Source organism: Thalassophryne amazonica, chromosome 11 (genome assembly GCF_902500255.1).
Source record: "Thalassophryne amazonica chromosome 11, fThaAma1.1, whole genome shotgun sequence".
Classification (NCBI taxonomy): Eukaryota; Metazoa; Chordata; class Actinopteri; order Batrachoidiformes; family Batrachoididae; genus Thalassophryne; species Thalassophryne amazonica.
In genome coordinates, this window is record NC_047113.1 from 97423912 (window position 1) to 97450382 (window position 26471).

General features: G+C 40.4%; 1 protein-coding gene across 1 annotated transcript in view; it reads right to left on the bottom strand.

The window, feature by feature from the left end:
* Positions 1-7326: 7326 nt before the first annotated feature.
* Positions 7327-26471, bottom strand: part of LOC117519619 (tectonic-1-like) — a 66514-nt gene continuing 47369 nt past the window's right edge. The window contains exons 10-14 of the mRNA XM_034180882.1: positions 25775-25863; positions 14562-14699; positions 14071-14221; positions 11292-11423; positions 7327-7575 (exon numbers count right to left, since the gene is read on the bottom strand). Of these exons, the coding sequence (XP_034036773.1) occupies positions 7429-7575; positions 11292-11423; positions 14071-14221; positions 14562-14699; positions 25775-25863 (657 nt within the window). The 3' untranslated portion in view covers positions 7327-7428. The remainder of the gene's footprint in view (positions 7576-11291; positions 11424-14070; positions 14222-14561; positions 14700-25774; positions 25864-26471) is intronic.

Consider the following 26471-nt stretch of genomic DNA (forward strand, 5'->3'; position numbering starts at 1 on the left):
CTACAAATTCAAAACTACTATGTTCAAACCGCTTTTTTTTAGCAATCCTGTTAATCACTAAACTAGTATTTAGTTGTATAACCACAGTTTTTCATGATTTCTTCACATCTGCTGCTTTTGATACTGTTGACCATAAAATTTTATTACAGAGATTAGAGCATGCCATGGGTATTAAAGGCACTGCGCTGCGGTGGTTTGAATCATATTTGTCTAATAGATTACAATTTGTTCATGTAAATGGGGAATCTTCTGCACAGACTAAAGTTAATTATGGAGTTCCACAAGGTTCTGTGCTAGGACCAATTTTATTCACTTTATACATGCTTCCCTTAGGCAGTATTATTAGACGGTATTGCTTAAATTTTCATTGTTACGCAGATGATACCCAGCTTTATCTATCCATGAAGCCAGAGGACACACACCAATTAGCTAAACTGCAGGATTGTCTTACAGACATAAAGACATGGATGACCTCTAATTTCCTGCTTTTAAACTCAGATAAAACTGAAGTTATTGTACTTGGCCCCACAAATCTTAGAAACATGGTGTCTAACCAGATCCTTACTCTGGATGGCATTACCCTGACCTCTAGTAATACTGTGAGAAATCTTGGAGTCATTTTTGATCAGGATATGTCATTCAAAGTGCATATTAAACAAATATGTAGGACTGCTTTTTTGCATTTACGCAATATCTCTAAAATCAGAAAGGTCTTGTCTCAGAGTGATGCTGAAAAACTAATTCATGCATTTATTTCCTCTAGGCTGGACTATTGTAATTCATTATTATCAGGTTGTCCTAAAAGTTCCCTAAAAAGCCTTCAGTTAATTCAAAATGCTGCAGCTAGAGTATTGACGGGGACTAGAAGGAGAGAGCATATCTCACCCATATTGGCCTCTCTTCATTGGCTTCCTGTTAATTCTAGAATAGAATTTAAAAGTCTTCTTCTTACTTATAAGGTTTGAATAATCAGGTCCCATCTTATCTTAGGGACCTCGTAGTACCATATCACCCCAATAGAGCGCTTCGCTCTCAGACTGCAGGCTTACTTGTAGTTCCTAGGGTTTGTAAGAGTAGAATGGGAGGCAGAGCCTTCAGCTTTCAGGCTCCTCTCCTGTGGAACCAGCTCCCAATTCAGATCAGGGAGACAGACACCCTCTCTACTTTTAAGATTAGGCTTAAAACTTTCCTTTTTGCTAAAGCTTATAGTTAGGGCTGGATCAGGTGACCCTGAACCATCCCTTAGTTATGCTGCTATAGACGTAGACTGCTGGGGGGGTTCCCATGATGCACTGTTTCTTTCTTTTTGCTCTGTATGCACCACTCTGCATTTAATCATTAGTGATCGATCTCTGCTCCCCTCCACAGCATGTCTTTTTCCTGGTTCTCTCCCTCAGCCCCAACCAGTCCCAGCAGAAGACTGCCCCTCCCTGAGCCTGGTTCTGCTGGAGGTTTCTTCCTGTTAAAAGGGAGTTTTTCCTTCCCACTGTAGCCAAGTGCTTGCTCACAGGGGGTCGTTTTGACCGTTGGGGTTTTACATAATAATTGTATGGCCTTGCCTTACAATATAAAGCGCCTTGGGGCAACTGTTTGTTGTGATTTGGCGCTATATAAAAAAATTGATTGATTGATCTGCGAGACATTAATTTTGTTGGTTTGGAACCAAGATTTTGCTCGTTTACTAGTGTGTTTGGGGTCATTGTCTTGCTGAAACACCCATTTCAAGGACATGTCTTCAGCATAAGGCAACATGACCTCTTCAAGTATTTTGACATATCCAAACTGATCCATGATACCTGGTATGCGATATATAGGCCCAACACCATAGTAGAAGAAACATGCCCATATCATGATGCTTGCACCACCATGCTTCACTGTCTTTAAAGTGAACTGTGGCTTGAATTCAGAGTTTGGGAGTCGTCTCACAAACTGTCTGCGGCCCTTGGACCCAAAAAGAACAATTTTACTCTCATCAGTCCACAAAATATTCCTCCATTTCTCTTTAGGCCAGTTGATGTGTTCTTTGGCAAATTGTATCCTCTTCTGCACATCTTTTATTTAACAGAGGGACTTTGCAGGGGATTCTTGGAAATAAATTAGCTTCACACAGGCGTCTTCTGTCAAAACACTTACAAGTAACTCCAGACTGTCTTTGATCAACCTGGAGCTGATCAATGGGTGAGCCTTTGCCATTCTGGTTATTCTTCTATCCATTTTGATGGCTGTTTTCCATTTTCTTCCACGCGTCTTTTTTTTTTTTTTTTGTCCATTTTAAAGCATTGGAGATCATTGTAGATTAACAGCCTACAATTTTTTGTACCTGCGTATAAGTTTTCCCCTCTCCAATCACCTTTTTAATCAAACTACGGTGTTCTTCTGAACAATGTCTTGAACGTCCCATTTTCCTCAGGCTTTCAAAGAGAAAAGCATGTTCAACAGGTGCTGGCTTCATCCTTACATAGGGGACACCTGATTCACACCTGTTTGTTCCACAAAATTGATGAACTCACTGACTGAATGCCACACTATTATTGTGAACACCCCCTTTTCTACTTTTTTTTTACTAATAGCCCATTTTCATAGCCTTAAGAGTGTGCATATCATGAATGCTTGGTCTTGTTGGATTTGTGAGACTCTACTGGTTCCTTGTTTCCCATGTAACAATAAGAAATATACTCAAAACCTGGATTAATCTTTTTAGTCACTTAGCACCAGTGTTGCCACAGTTACTTTGAAAAAGTAATCCAATTACTGATTACTCCTTGAAAAAGTAACTTAGTTACTTTACTGATTACTCAATGTAAAAGTAACTAAGTTAGATTACTAGTTACTTTTTTAGTTACTTTCCCCAGCTGCCGACAACAACCCACCTCGACATGACAATGATACCTGTTTTGCCAAAACTTACTTTACAGTCACCCTTTCTTGACTTCAATGAAAATAAATACTTGTTCTATAAAAAGTAAACTAAAGACCTCTTTCTCGACCTCATATTTAACTGTTGACAGCACTGTAACAGTAAAACTTGCAATTTCGAACCTACATTGTTTATAAATGTAACTATTAAATTCATTCTAGCATTTTTCTAACATTTAAATTCTCTCTAAATATTTTACTTGTCGAAATTATTATTATTTTAAGTAGTATTAGTAGTTGTAGTAAAAAAAAGGCTTCAAAACTGGACCTTTAATCCAGGGGTGTTGTGTGTGTGTGTGTGTGTGGGGGGGGGGGGGGTGCAGGCACCCTCCCCCACGCCCCCATTCCATCTGGATTCGCCCCTGCTTTGGCGTCTGAGCACAAAGAATGGATAACATTTATTTATGCAGAAAACATGACCAGATTTACAGGTAAGAAAGTTTTTATTGTGTTTTCACATCACGTGGTCGTCAGAAAGAGAGTTTAGGTGCATTTGAGTGGAAAATAGTGTTAGTTGTTGATGCGTCGCGGAGGATCAGCTGTTTTTAACGAGACGATACGGAGCGGCTCAGCTCAGAATTCTAAATAAAGGAGAAAAATAAAGCATAAAAGTGTCTTTGTAAAGCTCAGTGCAGGTGTTATCATCACCGTGCTTTAACAGGTGAGGACGAGTCGAGCAGCTGCAAAAAACCGTGGATGAAAAGCTCACAGCTCGCTTAAAGTGGTCAGTTCAGTCGAACCCCGACCTCCTATCAATCACCTCAGCAGGTGACTTCATTGATGATCAGGTGTTTATGTTCAGGGGAGAAGCTCATCAGCAACTCACCTGCTGAGGTTACTGGTTGCAAGAAACCCTGCACTGTCTTGGCCCTCGCTGCCCACCCCTGCTCTATACGGCACTCAGTCCCTGTGTACAGGCTGGCATGTTATAACAACCAAGTGGCCTCTGTGTGTGTATGGCTTCGATCACGGAGAAACTGGGGAGAGCTGACATATGCCGTTTGGTATGTTCATGTATTTTGGGTCAAGGAAGAACGCTGTGAAAACGGAATAGCTAACAACAGTGAACAATAGATGTGCTGCACCATGGGAGTTCTGGGTTTTAAATGTTATTGTAGTTCATTCAGTGTTTCAGGTGTTGTGAATCTCACGCCGTCTCACAGTCCATGACTCACATGAAAGATCAGTTTCAGCAGAGTTCCAGTTCAGGGCACAATGTAAACAAACGTTGTGAAGCATGGACAACATCGGGGCACAGCAGAAATTCACAGGTGCTACACCTCCTCCAGATAGCCCTCTCAATTTGGGAGAACGTGTCATCATCATAATCACCCGTGAATTCGCTGGATCAACACCATCCACATCCTCGTTCGTCATTGCTTACATCTGCTGTGAGACGCCGGAACTCTGCTGGCACCGTGGTGCATTCTGGGAAGTACAGGGGGCTGCCAGGGGCATTATGGGAAACATTAAAGTACCAAATGGTAAGTTTAATAGTGTTGTTAGTGTTACTGATTTATTTATTTTTTGTAGCTTAATTGAACCGAGGATCCTCTGGTTTCAAGCCCAACGCTTAACCACTAAACCCACAGGTTAAGTGTCATGTTGCCGTTACCGTGACTGAGTTGTATCATGTTGCCATTATCATGAGTGAAAACTGTAGTGCGTTTGATATCTTCCACCACTGTCTCTGTTTATTAATTCACATTTACATTTAAAAATGCTTAAAGTGGCAGGAGGTTGAGGGTTATAGTGAGGGGGAGAAGCTGAAGGCCATGCTAATGCTCCCCAGAAGCCTTTACTGAAAATAAAGTGTGAAGGACGTAAATGAGATGGTGAGGACTTTCTGGACATGTGAGAGGCAAATAAAGAAAAATGCTTAAAATGGGGGGGGGGGGGGGTGGTCAGCTCCCCAGAACCTGAAGGTTTTTAGCCATGCTAATGCTCCCCAGAAGCATTTATTGAAATAAAAGTCTGAAGGACCTAAATGACATGAAGAGATGCTGAAGAGCTTCGCTTGTTCATGTCCCCGACATACACAATAATAGTGTATATGATAACAAGAACCTAAACAATAAGAAAATACATTAAGACAGTAAATTCATTCAAAAATTACATAATTAAGAAATAAAAGGGTTGAGTTCTTTTAAAATCTGTCGAAGCCTAAAGTTCTAAAAAAAATTCTGGACCCGCTCGCCATTCCAACTCATTATAGAAACTGCATAATTTATTGCCACAATTGAAAAATGTCAGCTACCTAATTTATAAACACTACCCAATCTCGAGCCCATGGATCCCCACAGGCAACGCGCTAGTATTCATTGACTTGGAAACGTTCAGTGTGTGTAAAGAAAACTGTTTTTAAAGGACATTTTACTGTAACTTGACAGTAAATGTCAGGCACTATTACACTCCATTTGTATTTCATTAGATGAGAACATTTTGCTGTTAAATAAATAAATAAACAAACTTTTGGTCTAAATGAAAGGCCAAAGGCCTTGTAACCAGAACATCATAGGTTCAGTTCTGCCACCAGACCGGGTCTGTCAAGGCTCTTAATCCAAAAGTTGTTCTTGTGTAGTTTACTGCCTTGTGTGGCAGCAGCCTGATGTCAGTGTGTGAATGGTTGAATGTAAGTCATCATTGTAAAGTGTCTGCTTTCGACAGTGAATGCACTTTATTTACCTTCGCAAATGGTAACCACAACCATGAGATGTGGGTAATTTACAATGTGAAATGTGCGAACACTGATGGCTGAGAACTTCCTTTAGCTAATGGACATGAAAATGAAACCGTAAATCTCAACTAATGGCAGTTACATGTTGTGTATGGTGTGAAAAGGAATGTAAAAAATGACATTTCATTCATTAAAACCATTTAATAAAGACCTTTTTATGTTCTATGTACATAGTTTATACAGTAACTGAATGATAAATACAACAAAGCTGGACTGGAGCCTGTGAAGAACAAAGTTGTACAACCTCAATTCCAATAAAGTTGGGACGTTGTGTAAAATGTAAATAAAAACAGAATACAATGATTTGCAAATCCTCTTCAACCTATATTCAACTGAATACACCACAAAGACAAGATATTTAATGTTCAAACTGAAAAACTTTGTTGTTTTTGTGCAAATATTTGCTCATTTTGAAATGGATGCCTGCAACACATTTCAAAAAAGTTGGGACAGGGCAACAAAAGACTGGGAAAGTTGATGAATGCTCAAAGAACACCTAATTAGAAACAGGTGAGTGTCACAATTGGGTATAAAAGGAGCATCCCCAAAAGGTTCAGCCGTTCACAAGCAAAGATCACCACTTTGTGAACAAGTGCATGAAAAAAATAGTCCAACAGTTTAAGAACAATGTTTCGCAATGTTCAATTGCAATGAATTTAGGGAATCCATCATCTACAGTCCATAATATAATCAGATTTAGAGAATCTGAAGAACTTTCTACACGTAAGCAGCAAGGCCGAAAACCAATATTGAATGCCCATGACCTTTGATGCCTCAGGCGGCACTGCATTAAAAACCGACATCACTGTGTAAAGGATCTTACCGCGTGGGTTCAGGAACACTTCAGAAAACCATGGTCAGTTAACACAGTTCGTCGCTACATTTACAAGTTCAAGTTAAAACTCTACCATGCAAAACGAAAGCCATACATCAACAACATCCAGAAACGCCACCTTCTCTGAGCCCGAGCTCAATTGAAATGGACAGACGCAAAGTGGAAAAGCATGCTGTGGTCTGATGAGTCCATGTTTCAATTGTTTTTGCAAATCATGGACATTGTGTCCTCTGGACAAAAAAGGAAGAAGACCATCCAGATTGTTACCAGCCAGCATCTGTGATGGTATGGGGGTGTGTCAGTGCCCATAGCATGGGCAACTTACACATCTGTGATGGCAACATCAATGCTGAAAGGTACATCCAGGTTTTGGAGCAACACATGCTGCCATCCAAGCAACATCTTTTTCAGGGATGTCCCTGCTTATTTCAGCAAGACCATGCCAAGCCACATTCTGCACATGTTACAACAGCGTGGTTTCGTAGTAAAAGAATGCGGGTACTAGACTGGCCTGCCTGCAGTCCAGACCTGTCGCCCATTGAAAATGTGTGGCACATTATGAAGGGCAAAATATGACAACGGAGACCCCGGACTGTTGAACAACTGAAGTCGTACATCAAGCAAGAATGGGAAAGAATTCCACCTACAAAGCTTCAACAATTAGTGTCCTCAGTTCCCAAACGCTTATTGAGTGTTGTGAGAAGGAAAGGTGATGTAACACAGTGATAAACATACCACTGTCCCAGCTTTTTTTAAACATGTTGCAGGGATCCATTTCAAAATGAGCAAAGTCTATCAGTTTGAAGATTAAATATCTTGTCTTTGTGGTGTATTCAATTGAATATAGGTTGAAGAGGATTTCCAAATCATTGTATTCTGTTTTTATTTACATTTTACACAACGTCCCAACTTCATTGGAATTGGGGTTGTACTTCTACCATCACACAAAAGGGAAGAAGAAATCAAAGGGCAGTTTGGCATCAATGGTGGGCGTGGCTCTGAAACCAGGGACAGCAGCGGCAGAAACTGAGACAAAGGTCACTGAGGTCGTGACTGTCACGGTGCTGCTACCTCCAGACAGCAGGGCCTGTGGAGAAAAGACAGAACAGCCGACAGGTAATCCACGAACGTCTTTATGCACACGACCGACAAAATCTAAACTGTGGAAAACTTTAAGGCACCTTGAAATACTAATGTGAATGAGTTAATGTGTTCACAAGATAAATAAAATCCATCAGCTACACACTGACAGAAATGTAGTACAACTACCCTTACCAAAAAATAGTACTGATAAGTATATAAAAAGTAAACTAGAAGTATACTTGAAACATACTTGCATATACTACTTTTTGGTAAGGGTAAATATACAAATGTATGGAACTGAATTTCTGACTATGTGCGACTTCATCATCTGACTTTTGTGTGACATCATTCATAAAAATCAATCACAAATATTGTGCAAATCAACATTTACTTTCGGTCATCCATATAAGCTTCTTGGATATTGAGATACACAAACAAGTGTTTCATGGAGCATGGTTTCCTTGACCTTTGACCATACGACTCCAAATTCTCCTCACTTCTAGGTATCTATCCGAGGAATATCACTGTTTCTCCGACATGCAGAGAAAAAATCACATTAAGATCCACTTATACACAAAACTCGCCAAGATATTCAATAAAGCTCATGTACTGTCCTGGAAGGTACCTGTGGTGGAAACATCAAGTGTCCATCAGGGCTTCTTACTGATTCAGATTATGTCCACACACAGACAGACACAAGCATGAAGACAGTGTGTCTTCCAGACTACGTCCAGTGTCTCCCTGTGAACCACCCAAACTGTGGTGGACCATCGTCTTACAGTTTCACTCTCATGCACTTCTCGGAGTAACATAAAAGATCTCTGATGTGCTTTGTTGCATCACTTATCAGCCTCTTCTGTCTTCACATCTTCCAACTGGATGAGCACACGCTCAGCCAAATAACCACTCGCACATTACAGCACACCCTGCACACATCACCTCATCCACACACAACGGTACCATTTCAATGTACAACAGCAAACGGACAACAATACCACAGAAATTAAATACTTAGTTATATTAGCATAAAGTTATCATAAGGTCACTGGTGTAACCTCACAAAGGATTTGTTTTACTCCTTATAAGCAGCAAATTTACCAGATGCAACATTAAGGAACAAGAATCAATTCCCTCATATGTGGAACCTGTTTGATCACACTGTCAGAACTTAAACAGTAAAGAGTAAAACAACGTCACTCACTGAGAGAGTACCGCCTTGGCAAAAGTCATTTAAGATACTTTCTTACCAGTCTTGCTGAGTGGCGCAGCGGCGGCCACGGGATTCTTTCCAAATGACCTGCATCTTGTCAACTTTCCCAACTTTCCTATCTTTAACAAAAGCCAAAATATCTCCAAAGACCTTTACATGTTTTAGGTGCATCAAAAACCTCTTCCAACTGTTTGCTGGTGTTCTCGCGGGTCTCCATTTTGAAATAGATTTTTTTGCGGTAGAAATGTGCTTTCAGGCTTCCATCAGTGATGGTGCATTCAATGTGTCTTGGAAAAAAAAACTCGATGCAAACATGCAGCGACCAATGCATCACGATTTCAGATGACAACTGAACTGATGCACACTGAATGAATCAATACACTTGCATCGCGCACGTTTGTATCTCGATACCGATTTGTATCGATTAGTCTAGTGGAAACATAACATGTTTATCATATGTTATGAAGGAAGGATGAGCAATCGTTTTATGTCTGACTCACGTGAACAAAGCGCAGGCTAATGAGCACAGTTTAAATGCACCTCTAATATCGGGCCACCCAAAAGGATTTAAAAACTTCATGCACCTCCTTTTTGAACCAAATACAAGTACAGTAGTGTTCAGAATAATAGTAGTGCTATGTGACTAAAAAGCTTAATCCAGGTTTTGAGTATGTTTCTTATTGTTACATGGGAAACAAGGTACCAGTAGATGCAGCAGATTCTCACAAATCCAACAAGACCAAGCATTCATGATATGCACACACTTAAGGCTGTGAAACTGGGCTATTAGTAAAAAAAAAAGTAGAAAAGGGGGTGTTCACAATAATAGTAGTGTGGCATTCAGTCAGTGAGTTCATCAATTTTGTGGAACAAACAGGTGTGAATCAGGTGTCCCCTATTTAAGAATGAAGCCAGCACCTGTTGAACATGCTTTTCTCTTTGAAAGCCTGAGGAAAATGGGACGTTCAAGACATTGTTCAGAAGAACAGCGTAGTTTGATTAAAAAGTTGATTGGAGAGGGGAAAACTTATACGCAGGTGCAAAAAAATTATAGGCTGTTCATCTACAATGATCTCCAATGCTCTAAAATGGACAAAAAAACCAGACGCGTGGAAGAAAATGGAAAACAACCATCAAAATGGATAGAAGAATAACCAAAATGGCAAAGGATCACCCATTGATCAGCTCCAGGATGATCAAAGACAGTCTGGAGTTACCTGTAAGTGCTGTGACAGTTAGAAGACACCTGTGTGAAGCTAATTTATTTGCAAGAATCCCCCGCAAAGTCCCTCTGTTAAATAAAAGACATGTGCAGAAGAGGTTACAATTTGCCAAAGAACACATCAACTGGCCTAAAGAGAAATGGAGAAATATTTTGTGGACTGATGAGGGTAAAATTGTTCTTTTTGGGTCCAAGGGCCGCAGACAGTTTGTGAGACGACCCCCAAACTCTGAATTCAAGCCACAGTTCACAGTGAAGACAGTGAAGCATGGTGGTGCAAGCATCATGATATGGGCATGTTTCTCCTACTATGGTGTTGGGCCTATATATCGCATACCAGGTATCATGGATCAGTTTGGATATGTCAAAATACTTGAAGAGGTCATGTTGCCTTATGCTGAAGAGGACATGCCCCTGAAATGGGTGTTTCAACAAGACAATGACCCCAGTTTCATGGCCTTAAGAGTGTGTATATCATGAATGCTTGGTCTTGTTGGATTTGTGAGACTCTAGTGAATCTACTGGTACCTTGTTTCCCACGTAACAATAAGAAATATACTCAAAACCTGGATTAATCTTTTTAGTCACATAGCACTACTATTATTCTCAACACTACTGTACAGGCTACACGCAACTCATATCCAGTGTGTCATCCATAACGCTAAAATTCACTGTTTATTTCACTCTAATCGAGGACCCTCCTTGATTAGAGAAATGCTGTATATCCATCTTTTAGTTTAGCAGGTTTTTTTTTCACTTCTCACTCTCTTTCACAGCTAGGTTCAGTAAGCACACTGCATTCACTGGATTAAAAAAAACATACTCATCTTATTTTGTAATTAAGAGAAAAGATCTCATAATAAGATCTTTTCTCTTAATTACGATGTCTGTTTTTTTGATCCGGTGAATGCAATGCGCTTCTGTAAGTATTCAACACTCTACACATATCATTTCTGCGTTACGTTTCTGTTTTACCCAGATCATTTCATTTTCATTTCATATTTTAGTAAAAATTTGATAAAGCACAATGTGTTTATCAATATTATTATGACTCATCTACATTGTAAATTTGTACAAATTGTTTCTAATCATGGTACCCTGTAATTATTATTATTATTTTTTTTGGTAGGCGGGTGATTGACAGGCTTGTCCATCCAAGGCGGGCCCAACTGCCTGCGAGGGCGTGCAAGGCATCCTAAGGCCCGCCCATGACACCGGGGCTGATATAAGAACACACTGATTCAAAAGTACGAATGCATTATGACCTGCTAGGATTGGTGTTACTCACCAAGGTGCTGGTGTTGGTGTGGATGACTTCCTCGATGCTCACGATCTGAGCTTGAGGATTCACAAAAGATCCATATTTAGTCCATTTGATGACCAAATGAAGATATAATGGAATGCTGCAACTCTGGGATTCCTGTAAAAGCCAAATAAAATGTCCTGTTTGCAAACAACAACAAACTATTATACACACAAAGTGCATCTAAAAAAAAAAGAATATCATGAAAAACGTCAATATTATTTGTCAGTTAATTCAGAAAGTGAAACCTTTATATATTCTCGTCCAGTTTTTCTCAAATGTTAAAACTCCCCAAATATCCCTTAATAATATGTCTGTTTACCATGCCACCAGTATATTACTATGTATTACTACTTTGTTCTACTTACTGTGAAACAAAAAAAAAAGTTCATTGTTTCTGTACTCTGGCAAAATAATTTCCGTTGGCATAAATGAAGTTGTTCTTATCTTATTAGAGTTTGGAATAATTTTTAAACAGCTTGAGAAACATTTTTAAATGTGATTTCTTAGTTTTTTTTTAATTAATAAATTTGCAACCCCCCCCCCCCCAAAAAATGAAACTCCTAGGTTTCATTGTAGGATTAAATTTAAGTTTAAACCTAAACCTACTTCTCGCCATCTTATATATGCCACTGTGGAACCACCCCAAAACTCCAACAGTCCAATTGGCAACTCCACTGAGGTCCTTAGTCTGGGCCTCATTAAGGTCAATGTCCTCAAAACCACTGTTGATGAACCATGTAATTATGGATTGCCACTTAGATATGACTGGTTTATGTGAAACCTGGCTTAAAATTACTGCTGTCCTCCCCTTAAATGAGGCCTGCCCACCGACATACACATTTAGTCATGTCCCTCGTGATACGAAGCAAGGTGGAGGTGTTGTTCTAATTTATAAATCTGGGTTTAGTTTACAAGCTGTTGGGGGCCAAAAAAAATTATTTGTTTGAACATCTGCTCTACCCATGACACTATGTATAGCCAAGGTCAGAAGAATAAAAATGAACCGTGTTACTTTGTCACTGTATATAGGCCTCCTGGCCCATATTCTGAGTTCTTAAATGAATTTTGTGAGTTTATCTCTAATTTGTCAACCCATGCAGATAACCTTCTGATTTTCGTGACTTCAACATTCATATAAATAAGTCTTGTGACCCCATCTGCAAATGTACTAGGATTACAGCAATGCATTCAAGCTTCAACACACATTAGTGGAAATACCCTGGATTTGGTTCTCACACATGGTATTGCTGTCACAAATATTGACATCGTGCCTTTTACGTCAGTGGTCTCTGATCACTCGCTTATTAAGTTTACAGTTTTGCTGCCGTGTTTAGTGGAACCTTATTTATCATTGTGGCGACACATCAATTCTTCAACTGCAATTGAACTCAGAGCCAGACTGCCTGATATCTTAGATTCACATTTGGAAATTGACCATTTAGTGGAGTCTTGTGGACAGTTTAAACTCAGCGCTCAAAGCTACACTCGACTTGATTGCTCCACCTATATTAAAACCACAGCCCCAAAACACAGTCACCTTAGTTCAATGATTAATTGCATGGCTCTGGATTGACATCATGCCTCTTGCGTCAGTAGCATCTGATCACTCACTTAATTAAGTTTACAGTCTCACTGCCGTGTTTACTGGAACAAGAATCTTGTTTATCATTACGGCAACACGTCAACTCTTCAACTACAATTGAACTTGGAGCCAGACTGCCTGATATCTATCTGCCACACTTATCTTGATTGCTCCACCTGTATTAAAACCATGTCCCCCCAAAACACAGTCACCCTGGTTCAATGATTACTTATGTGGCGTCAAGCATAAGGCTAAAAGGTCTAGAACGAAAATGATGCAGTTTAAAACTAGAGGTATTCCAGCTCTCATGGCATGATGCTATCTTAAACTATAAGCATCTATTAGTGGCTACAAAGCAGACCTATCACTCTGATTTGATCAACAAAAACAAGCATAATTCAAAGTTCTTGTTGGACACGGTGGCAACACTTACTCATGGACAACCACCTGTGATTCACTCTCTTTTTACAGCCAAAGATTTTTTAGATTACTCTGAGAAGAAAATAGATGACATTAGGTTAAATATATTCCTGCATGCCTTAATCTAGCCACTACATCCTGTTATTGAGGTGGGTGCCTTTACTGAGGTATTACCCAGATTTAAAGAATTTGATAGCATCTCACTTGGTGTGCCCACGGAACTTGCAACATCTGCTAAAAGCACTGGGCAGACTGTGTTGGAAATGATCAATATGTCATTACATTTGTGATCTGTTCCTAATTGTTTCAAATCTGCAGTGATTAAAACATTACTTAAGAAATCTAATCGTAACCCTAGTATACAGAAAAACTATAGGCCGATATCAAATCTATCATTTTGCTCTAAAATTCTGGAAAAAGTGGTTTCACAGCAACTTGTGGACCACCTTACTGAAAATAACCGTTTTGAGCCACTGCAGTCTGCTTTTACAACATATACCACAGAGACAGCTCTCACTAAAGTGGTGAATGATTTAGACTATAATGGACAAAATTTTATGGTCCACTTGAATCCATTACATGTGAGTTTACTGTATATGTCCAGAATAAGCCTCAGTCACATCAAAAACAGACCATACTGTGATATGTTTTGAAACAGATGTTACCATTTGAGATCATTATTATTTCAGATGTTAAAGTTTCATTTCTTCTACATCCAGTAATTGTCTAAAAGATATCTAAAGCCTACTTTCAATGTACCTCTGGACTGAATTTACTGATGGGTACCCAGTCCATGGGATTGTTTAAGGGAGAGGACCCAAAGGCAGCAACATACTGTGGATAGTCTGGGCCCTGCAGAACACTTAGAAGCACTTGGGAAACCAAGGAGCAGTTTGCAGCATCCTCCAATCTGCAGAGACAATGTAGATTTCTGAAAACACAAAGCAGTGGTCTCAATCTGGTTCCAGGCAGGGCTGTGAAGGTGCAGGGTTTCATTCCAACCAATCACATCCACAGGTGATGTCAGTGATAAGCTCCTCCCCTCTACTCAAAGCACTGCTAATCACCTGGTGGAGTCTGCAGCTGCAATGAAAACCAAACTCTCAACGCTTTCCTGAACCAGTTTTACATAGAGAAACTAACCTGATGCACAAAAGTATTTTCTTACATAATTCCCTCATTTGTCTTCAGGTTAATATGATGTTAGTTCCACTGTAATTTTTGGAATAAAGAAGATGTTACTGTCCTACTTTAAGGTGCATCCTGACATGAAGTCCACACCAAACAGGACAGGGGAGCGCTGATGTCGGCCCTGCAGGCAGTCCTGGTCTTCAGAGCTGGACAGAAGAGACAGCGTTTCTGTGGGCACCACATTTCTGAAAATCCCACTGGAGAAAACCATTAAGGACAAATATTCTGCCTGCACATCAGAACAGTCATCCCCATTCCACATTCAACAAAATGTAACACCAAATAGACCCTGTCATTTGATTGGTGGATTGTATGTCACATAAGTTTCATCATTTGTCCCATTCTATGACTAATGTCATGTACTGTGCATTTTGGTTCTATTTACCGTGCATTTTTACGTCCGCCAAGGACATAATAAATTCATCAGCGTTTATTTATTTATTTGTCTGACTGTCTGCAGGATTACGTCAAAACTACTGCACGGAGTCCCACCAAATTTACACCACAGATAGATACACTCAACAAAAATATAAACGCAACACTTTTGGTTTTGCTCCCATTTTGTATGAGATGAACTCAAAGATCTAAAACTTTTTCCACATACACAATATCACCATTTCCCTCAAATATTGTTCACAAACCAGTTTAAATCTGTGATAGTGAGCACTTCTCCTTTGCTGAGATAATCCATCCCACCTCACAGGTGTGCCATACCAAGATGCTGATTAGACACCATGATTAGTGCACAGGTGTGCCTTAGACTGTCCACAATAAAAGGCCACTCTGAAAGGTGCAGTTTTGTTTTATTGGGGGGGGATACCAGTCAGTATCTGCTGTGACCACCATTTGCCTCATGCAGTGCAACACATCTCCTTCGCATAGAGTTGATCAGGTTGTCAATTGTGTCATGTGGAATGTTGGTCCACTCCTCTTCAATGGCTGTGCGAAGTTGCTGGATATTGGCAGGAACTGGTACACGCTGTCGTATACGCCGGTCCAGAGCATCCCAAACATGCTCAATGGGTGACATGTCCGGTGAGTATGCCGGCCATGCAAGAACTGGGACATTTTCAGCTTCCAAGAATTGTGTACAGATCCTTGCAGCATGGGGCCGTGCATTATCCTGCTGCAACATGAGGTGATGTTCTTGGATGTATGGCACAACAATGGGCCTCAGGATCTCGTCACGGTATCTTTGTGCATTCAAAATGCCATCAATAAAATGCACCTGTGTTCTTCGTCCATAACAGACGCCTGCCCATACCATAACCCCACCGCCACCATGGGCCACTCGATCCACAACACTGACATCAGAAAACCACTCACCCACACTACGCCACACACGCTGTCTGCCATCTGCCCTGGACAGTGTGAACCGGGATTCATCCGTGAAGAGAACACCTCTCCAACGTGCCAAACGCCAGCGAATGTGAGCATTTGCCCACTCAAGTCGGTTACGACGACGAACTGGAGTCAGGTCGAGACCCCGATGAGGACGACGAGCATGCAGATGAGCTTCCCTGAGACGGTTTCTGACAGTTTGTGCAGAAATTCTTTGGTTATGCAAACCGATTGTTCCAGCAGCTGTCCGAGTGGCTGGTCTCAGACGATCTTGGAGGTGAACATGCTGGATGTGGAGGTCCTGGGCTGGTGTGGTTACACGTCGTCTGCGGTTGTGAGGCTGGTTGGATGTACTGCCAAATTCTCTGAAACGCCTTTGGAGACGGCTTATGGTAGAGAAATGAACATTCAATACACGAGCAACAGCTCTGGTTGATATTCCTGCTGTCAGCATGCCAACTGCACGCTCCCTCAAATCTTGCGACATCTGTGGCATTGTGCTGTGTGATAAAACTGCACCTTTCAGAGTGGCCTTTTATTGTGGGCAATCTAAGGCACACCTGTGCACTAATCATGGTGTCTAATCAGCATCTTGATATGGCACATGTGTGAGGTGGGATGGATTATCTCAGCAAAGGAGAAGTGCTCACTATCACAGATTTAGACTGGTTTGTGAACAATATTTAAGGGAAATGGTGATATTGTGTATGTGGAAAAAGTTTTAGATCTTTGAGTTCATCTCATACAAAATGGGAGCAAAAACAAAAGTGTTGCGTTTATATTTTTGTTGAGTGTATTAAGCCATGGAAGACTCCACTAAATTTTGGAGTTGATCCGGATCAGGATTAGCGGACGTCAGAAAACTCGGGTTGCTTTTGTTGTCCTATATGTCTCACTCGATTGCAGACCATAAGTCGCAGTGGTCGCAGGGTCATCTTCAGCCACTGCAGAAGTATGTCAGATGAAGAATCGGACAACGTTCGATTATGATTTGTCACTAGCAAGGGAACAATTTAGAACGAGAAATTAGGGGGTACAAAGTGCGAGACCCGCAGGGCCGAAGAACAAGCTCTTAATAATTATTAACTATCACATACTATATTTTTTTTTCTCAAGATTTGTTTTTGCATAAGTTTGAAAAAACAACAGATCATAAGTTTAGGATAAATTACTTATCTTCTTCTTCTTTGTCTTTCGGCTGTTCCCGTTAGGGGTCGCCACAGCAGATCAATCGTTTCCATCTCACCCTGTCCTCTGTATCTTCCTCTGTCACACCAACCACCTGCATGTCCTCTCTCAACACATCCATGAACCTCCTCTTTGGCCTCCCTCTTCTCCTCCTGCCTGGTGGATCCATCCTCAGCATCCTTCTCCCTATATACCCTGGGTCCCTCCTCTGCACATGTCCAAACCATCTCAATCTCGCCTCTCTGACTTTGTCTCCAAACCGTCCCACCTGAGCTGTCCCTCTGATATGTTCATTCCTAATTTTGTCCATTCTTGTCACTCCCAAAGAGAATCTCAACATCTTCAGCTCTGCCACCTCCAGCTCTGCCTCCTGTCTTTTTGTTAGTGCCACCGTCTCTAAACCATACAACATAGCTGGTTTCACCACTGTTTTGTAAACTTTCCCCTTCACTTTTGCTGATATTCTTCGGTCACAAAACACTCCTGCCACCTTTCTCCACCCACTCCACCCTGCCTGCACTCTCTTCTTCACCTCTCTACCACACTCTCCATTACTTTGAACAGTTGACCCCAAATATTTAAACTCATCTACTTTCACCACTTCTACTCCTTGTAACTGCACTATTCCACTGGGCTCCCTCTCATTCACACACATGTACTCAGTCTTGCTTCTACTGACTTTCATTCCCCTTCTCTCCAAAGCATATCTCAGACTAGACTCAACTTGCTCTCTACTCTCACTACAGATCACAATGTCATCTGCAAACATCATAGTCCATGGGGACTCCTGTCTGATCTCATCCGTCAACCTGTCCATCACCACTGCAAACAAGAAAGGACTCAGAGCTGATCCTTGGTGTAATCCCACCTCCACCTTGAATGAGTCTGTCATTCTGACTGCGCATCTCACCGCTGTCACACTATTCTTGTACATGTCCTGCACTACCCTAACATACTTCTCTACCACTCCAGACGTCCTCATACAATACCACAACTCTTCTCTTGGCACCCTATCATAAGCTTTTTCTAAGCGTCACAGAACATGTTCTGGCATGTCCAGGCTCGTCCACAATTTCTTGGACAATCACTCGACTGAAAAACCACCGACAGCTGTCTGAACGCCATCTCAAAGCCGTCCTGTGAGACCAAAACGGAGGTGGTTTTGTGTCTGTCCAGCAGCAAATCCATCGTGACGCGCGAAGCGTCCGCTCAGCTTTCCATGACAAAATCTCTTGTTAAAAGTGAAATCTGCAGGAAAATAGTTGATGTCCAGCTCTTGTGATAACCAGAGAAATTGCACACGATGGTCACGGATCCACAGAGCGATCCGTTTAAAAATGAAATGACCGCTCAGCCTGTCGATGGCAGCTGGAGCGCGGCGCGCCCCACAGCTGCTGTGGGCCGTCCTTAAAGGGACAGTAACATCCCTTAATGTCTCTGAAGCCCATAAAATTTTCACCAAAAACCACCTGAATTTCTCGAATGGTGTCCACATGGATGTGCCTCACAGTTTCTAAAAAAAATTTGATCAAGCAAAGTGGCAGTGTTTCAGCCATTTCCCTGACAATGAAAATCCGCTGAGAGGGCTGGACCACTCCTCACTCAAAGCCTGCTCACAGGCGAATGACGCAACTGACAGGCGTGAAAAAAATCACGCATGCGCATGAAGGTTCAAGGTTGGCTCACGCAAGCACACGTAATTCAAATCCATATGTTTTTTTTTTTTTTTTTTAAATAAGGTCGGATACTTTTCTAATAGACCTCGTATGTCAGAAGGTGGGGGGAGCCATACCATATTCTGCCCCCCCCGGTTGAAAAGGTGGAAAGGGACATGTCCCCTCTATCCCCCACCAAATTGTGCCCATGGTCACTAGATTAAGTGAAGCAGACGTGTGCATCCACACACGTGGCTGATCTTAGTGAGCGCTGCTTTGCTCCACAGTGCTAACTTGCTAAGCTCAAGCGCCGTGTGTAGGCGGGTTGCCTGCAGGGGAATGTCAACTGCTAGATGGAGAAAAACACACCTAATTTTAAGCAGAATATCAAATGATGCATATCTTCAAATACACCTTGCAGTGCAGTGGGACCCAGAGGAGTACTATCAATTTCAATTCAAATTATTTTATTTGTATAGCTCCAAATCACAACAAAGCTGCCTCAAGGAGCTTCACATAAGTACAACCCCAATACCAATGAAGTTGGGACGTTGTGTAAAATGTAAATAAAAACAGAATACAATGATTTGCAAATCCTCTTCAACCTAAATTCAACTGAATACATCACAAAGACAAGATATTTAATATTCAAACTGATAAACTTTGTTGTTTTTGTGCAAATATTTGCTCATTTTGAAATGGATGCCTGCAACACATTTCAATAAAGTTGGGACGGGGCAACAAAGACTGGGAAAGTTGATGAATGCTCAAAGAACACCTAATTGGAAACAGGTGAGTGTCATGATTGGGTATAAAAGGAGCATCCTCAAAAGTCTCAGCCATTCACAAGCAAAGATGGGGCGAAGATCACCACTTTGTGGACAACAGCATGAAAAAATAGTCCAACAGTTTAAGAACAACGTTTCTCAACATTCAATTGCAATAAATTTAGGGATTCCATCATGTGCAGTCCATAATATAATCAGATTTAGAGAATCTGGAGAACTTTCTACAGGTAAGTCGCAAGGACGAAAACCAACATTGAATGCCCATGACCTTTGATCCCTCAGGCGGCACTGCATTAAAAACCGACATCATTGTGTAAAGGATGTTATCGTGTGGGTTCAGGAACACTTCAGAAAACAATTGTCAGTTAACACAGTTTGTCGCTACATCTACAAGTGCAAGTTAAAACTCTACCATGCAAAGCGAAAGCCATACATCAACAACATCCAGAAACGCCGCCACCTTCTCTGGGCCCGAGCTCATGTGAAATGGACAGACACAAAGTTGAAAAGTGTGCTGTGGTCTGATGAGTCCACATTTCGAATTGTTTTTGGAAATCATGGACATTGTGTCCTCCGGACAAAAAAGGAAAAAGACTATCCAGATTGTTACCAGCCAGCATCTGTGATGGTATGGGGGTGTGTTAGTGCCCATGGCATGGGCAACTTACACATCTGTGATGGCACCATCAATGTTGAAAGGTACATCCAGGTTTTGGAGCAACACATGCTGCAATCCAAGCAAAGTCTTTTTCAGGGATGTCCCTGCTTATTTCAGCAAGACAATGCCAAGCCACATTCTGCACGTGTTATAACAGCGTGGCTTCGTAGTAAAAGAGTGTAGGTAACAGACTGGCCTGCCTGCAGTCCAGACCTGTCACCCAATGAAAATGTGTGGCGCATTATGAAGCGCAAAATACGGCAATGGAGACCCCGGACTGTTGAACAACTGAAGTCGTACATCAAGCAAGAATGGGAAAGAATTCCACCTACAAAGCTTCAACAATTAGTGTCCTCAGTTCCCAAACACTTATTGAGTGTTGTTGGAAAGGTGATGTAACGCAGTGGTAAACATACCACTGTCCCAGCTTTTTGAAACGTGCTGCAGGCATCCATTTCAAAATGAGCAAATATTTGCACAAAAACAATAAAGTCTATCAGTTTGAACATTAAATATCTTGTCTTTGTGGTGTATTCAACTGAATAGAGGTTGAAGATGATGTGCAAATCATTGTATTCTGTTTTTATTTACATTTTACACAACGTCCCAACTTCATTGGAATTGGGGTTGTATAACCTTACCAAGCCCCTGAGCAAGCAAAAACTATGGGGCTATTATTGTAGCAAAAGTATTTGCTTGCAAGTATTTTGCAAATGTGTATTTCAATCTCTGGGTGTGTAACCAGATCCATAAATGTGTAAAAAAAAAAAAAAAATCTTTGTGTGTAACCAAATCCACAAGTCCAAAAAAAAAAAAAAAAAAAAAAAAAGTGGGCCACAAAAAACTCTCTGGTGATAATGAGGAAGAAACCTCAAGCAGAACAGACTCACTGTGGATGACCCACTGCTTCAACCAGTCTAACAGTTACAAGGTTTTTACAGATTATACAAAAGTTTGCGTACAAACAGATGAAACAGAAAAGCAGCAAAAACAGAGTCCTTAATGAAAAATACAGTAGCGTCCATCTTGGGTCTTTAATATATAATGTCCAGCACCGGTAGGCTGCAGACCAGGACCACCCATCAGTTGTGGAACAGGCACGACACACTGAGGTCAGTCCAGCACCTTGGTGGTGCTCGGCCAGAATCAGTCTATTGTCAGTGTCTTGGACAGAGAGAAAAAGAACAGAATCAGTCAGCTGTAAAAACAAACCATATGCCCTGGTCACATGGCACACAGAGCAAGCTCAATGAAGGATAAAAAGTCAAAAATCGTTGAGAAAAGGTAAATGAAAGATCCTGCACTTTTATCATCACCAAAAAAATCTGCGAATCAAGCGAACTCAAACAGAACTTAAAATGAATAGAAAAATGAAGCGAACGTGGACCTCAACACTTTGAACTAAATCAAAACGAAACATTAACTATGACGTGACCAAAAGAAGCTGAGTGCAGCCAGCCCTGTCCTCATTTCTACAGTACTTGGAGGTGTGAGAGTTTGTTTGTCTTGACAACAGGTGAGAGATTTTGTTTGTCTTCACAAGTTTTGTTTGTCTTCACATTCCGAGTTCTCGCGGCATGTCTGTACCTTATTGTACACTTTATCTGTGATAGTACTTGTTGTGATGAGTACCTTTGATGAGTCAATGGCATCAGCCATGGAGAAGTATCCGTGCCAGATGAAGGCTACTCCTGAAGACACGCACATGCAGGCACACGCAGGCCAGCCACAAACAGTTGGAACATGTAAACAGTTAAAGTAGTTGATAAAACATACTTCACGCATTTGTTCCTGTATGAAAACGTTGCTGTTTCGTCCCAAACATGGACGATTCATTAGTGATCCAAGGGTTTCATTTCAGCTCATCAAAGCTTTAGTTATTGATTTGTTCAGATATTGTCAACCTTTGTTCAATATGTCGGACTTGGGAGGTTGAATGAAGTTGGACTAAAGTCAAACAAAACACTAACATTCCGAAAACTAAGCAAATGATAAGAAATGGAAAACTAAATATTGGCAAATTGAGGATGTCGGCAGTATTCATTCAAATTTTTCAAAACTAAAAATTCTGATGAAGCGCCAGCTTGGAGGAACGAAGTTGGATGAAGAGTCAACGATACGTCCAAAAGTCAATGAAAGTCCAGATTTCTTGTATCGTTTGAGCTTCGTTGTCCTTCGTTAGTGCCGCATGACCAAGGTATGAGTTCACATCAGTAAATTGACAGGAAAGCAGAGAGAATACTAAGGTGATCACCAGCAGGTAGGAAGTGAGGCAGAGACCTGTTCCATTGCAACTAAGATGAGTTACAGGGATCGCAGCACACACACCAACTTCAGCTGCCCTGCACCATCAAATGTTGTCAGGTGATAAAGGATACCATCCTACATAACACTTTCAAATATGAAAATAATTTGATCATTTTGACAGAATTATGAATTTCTGAAAATACATTCTATGTTAAAAGATAGGGATTTTTCCAGACTTTGACCTTTAAAATTTCATCAGTTCATGCCTATCAGGAAATAAATCGTCAATAAAAATGTCATAACAATATATGAAAAATTGTTAGCTCCAAGCTGTTCACAAATAGACAAACAAATAAAACAAACAGAGGTGAAACATAACCTCCTCCGTCTTCGTTGGGGGAGGTAATAACTGTCTTCACTTTCTTGTGTCATCTATGCATTTTTAACAGTGGTGGGCACAATTCCACTAATCCGCTAACCGCTAATTATCAAAGCTAACATTTTCATTATCAGATTAGCTTTTCAGATAACTCTGAAAGCCATCATCGGATTAATTATCTTCTGATAAATTTTGGTCTGATAATTTTTAAACCACTAACATATTATTGCAAGCTTAGTGAATAAAGCTTTAACAGCAAACATTTTTTAAAGTCTGATATCAAAGATTTTAGAGCCTACCTGTTAAATGTTTTGTAGTAGATGTACAGTTCTATCCTCTACAAACAGAGGAGAATCAGAATCAGAGAAGAACTGCTCACAGAAGACAAACAAAACAAGACCATTTCTCTTGACACCCTACGAACCAGCCAGCAATATCACCCAAATCATACAGAGGCATACAGTTTTAAGTTATGGTTAAAATTTTAACCAAACACATTTTGGACAAGTTATTTAAATTAACGTCACGTCTGAAGTTTTATAAAGTGAAAATATCAGCTATATGTTTTAGTTTTAAAGTAATGCACTAATTTTAAAGGTTTTAGTGTGAACATGGTGTGTGTGCAGTGCATTATGGGTACTGTAGAAGTTTACGACAGGAGAAATGCATTTGAGAGGCTCCGATCAGGCTCCACATGGACAACAGCACTAAACCCTTTGTAAATTGGGCCTAAAACTCTTGTGAATATATTCTCTGAGTTTATAGATGTTGTTATTGTGTTTGTTTTATGTAAACATGCCAGAAGAAGCTCAGGTTGCTTCTCCATTATTTTCAATTGGAATCACTGTAGGCTGAAATTACTTCCTGTTTGCTCTATAATGTCCTGGTTATTGTCCTTGACAACACTGTTTGTCGTCTTTGTTGCAGAGTGATTGAGATAAATATATATATATATATATATATATATATATATATATATATATGTAAGATGTCTGAAATTCAGTTTGTGTTTATTAAATTCCATGTAGCAGACACAGAATATTTGGAATAGTTGTTTTGGTAAGTTTTCACTGGTCTGGTTCATGGCAGTATTATCAGGTTATATCAGACAGTTGTCTAATCACAACTTTACTTTTGGCTTTTGCAAATGGCTTTTTTTAAACACATGAAAAAAATGGCATATTTTACAAAAGCACATTTATATGTAAACCAAGACACACGTCACATTAACGTGTTTGTTTTTACACAGAATGAATGAGTCAACCAATCAGTGTTAGCGGAGGCTATTTAACCCATAATCCCTTTGGCATCTGTGTGTGTTTGTTAAAAAACTTCAGAATTAGTGCATTATTTAAAATTAAAAGATATGTGTTATATTTTAACTTTGTACAAATGACAGAATTGTCAATGTAGTTATTCCATACAGAATAATTTGGTTTATAAATCAAAACTACAAGTCAAAACTGCTTTATTTTCCAAGAGCTGTATGCAGATAAGGAATATATTTTTTTTTTGTGACAACCTGGTGGTCAGGGTCCTTTTAATGTGGTAGAGTAAAATACATAAACAGTACAAAAAACATAAACAGGAGCTTTCAGCAGGGGGCACAATGACAAAAGTGGTGTTTCATTGTCTGGGTTTGTGATCGTGGTGTTAAAACTCAATTTTGAAAGTTATTGGTTATCAGTTAGCTGTAGCTTCCAATAAATGTTTGGATGGTTTATCGGTATAGCTTTCAGTTAGCTGATTAACTGTTATTAAAGTTAACTTTTTTGCGTAGCCGTGCCCACCACTGATTTTTAACATATTTACAATTAAATCATGTACTTACATTGAACTTACTAAATAAAATCAGGCAGGCATGCAAGTGTTTAATATAAAAATGATTTACCATCCCCTGCTGGAATGGCATGCAAGCCCAGAATGTAATTATCAATGTACATTGTTCAGTGTTGTTAGCTAATATCTGTAATTTCTCCAAGAATATTCATCCTATCAATGCTCCATCTGTGATCGAAGTTGCGTCCACACGCAAAGTCTTTTGTCTTTTCTGCATTCTGCCCCACACAGGTGCTTTTATTTTTACACACCCACAAACAGAGACAGTGGCAGAAGACATCAAAAGCACTACACGTGTCATTCACAGTAAGGGCAAGATGACACTTAACTAAACTTACTAAACCAATTGAACTACAAAAACACAAGAACTCAATAACACTAACAACACTGTTAAACTAAAATGAACCACAATAACAACATTTAAAACCCATAAACCTCAAACCCTCATGGTGTATTGCAGCACAATGTCCATTGTTTACTCGTGTTAACTAATATCGCTAATTTCTTCAAAAATATTAGTCCTATCAACTTTCCAGTTTCGCAGTATTCATTCTTGACCCAAAATACATAAGCATACCAAACGGCAAATGTCAGCTCTCCCCAGTTTCTCAGTGATTGAAGCCATACACACGCATACACACATGCACGTATACACACACAGAGACCACTTGGCTATAATAATATACATTGTGTCACTGCATCAGTTAATGCTTTGGTCTTCATGCTGATGGTGAAACCATCAGTTCACCAGCTGTCACACCTGGCGGTTTTCCTACACAGTGACTCAACACAATATGTATACACTGTACATCATGGGGACCTCAGCATACTACTTGGCATAGCTCTACGCAAGCTGTAAAAGGTTGGGTGTACTTGTACCAGTTTTGAACTTGTTTAAACATTTCTGGAACTCTGTGTCCGTGTTGCACCTCGTTTACCCTCAGCTATCGTGACCCGTGCTGAGATACGCAGACTACAATGCCGAGCTCACCCTGACTTTGACAGTATAAGAGTTGTGCTGTTGCTACTTGAGAAAACACAGCCCCAAATTCAGTCAGGCCCCCAATTGTGGAAATCATTTTAAGTGTGCAGAGTTGTAACTGGTACAACAACATTTCTTAAATATGTGCCAAACTCTTCTGGGTGTGAGAGTATCTTTATGCAAGTTAAAGGATATTCTGCTGCTCTTTTTCCAGAGAGAACAGGCAGTCCTACAACATAACCTGGATTGCCACTGTTGTGAACAGCCACCTGCTGTCCATCCTCCTGTGTCACACACACACACACACACACACACACACACACACACACACACACACACACACACACAGACAGACAGACAGACAGACAGACAGACAGACAAAATCACAGATTATGACCTTTCATTATCAACAATTACATTGTTTATTTGCAAAACAATTTCAAATTGACTGGCATTGATTAGACTTTTCAAATATTCCAAATGTGAAGGCCAGATGATGTGCTGTTGACTTGTGTCACTGTGTCTACCACAACACAGAAACATCTTTGCTCCTGGATGGTTTCCACTGACCCCATAGCTGGAGATATGTGTGATTACCAAACTGTCCCTGTACATTACTGGCATTTTGGAATGTCCAGGGGATTTGGCTTGAAAATATGTCCAAGATGGGGGTGGGCACATGCAGAAGTGCATGGTCAACTATTACAACTGATGGAATGCCCTTCAGTCACATCCCAGCGAACACATAAATGGGTAAAGAGGTGTAAGTGGTAACCAAACCTATTCTCAAGGTCAGCGCTACATCACTTTGGCAAAGTGGCCAATCCGAAGGCGAGAATTCGTGGTTCTGTGACTGTCCACTCGGTGAAAACACGCTTGGGCTGTATGCTGT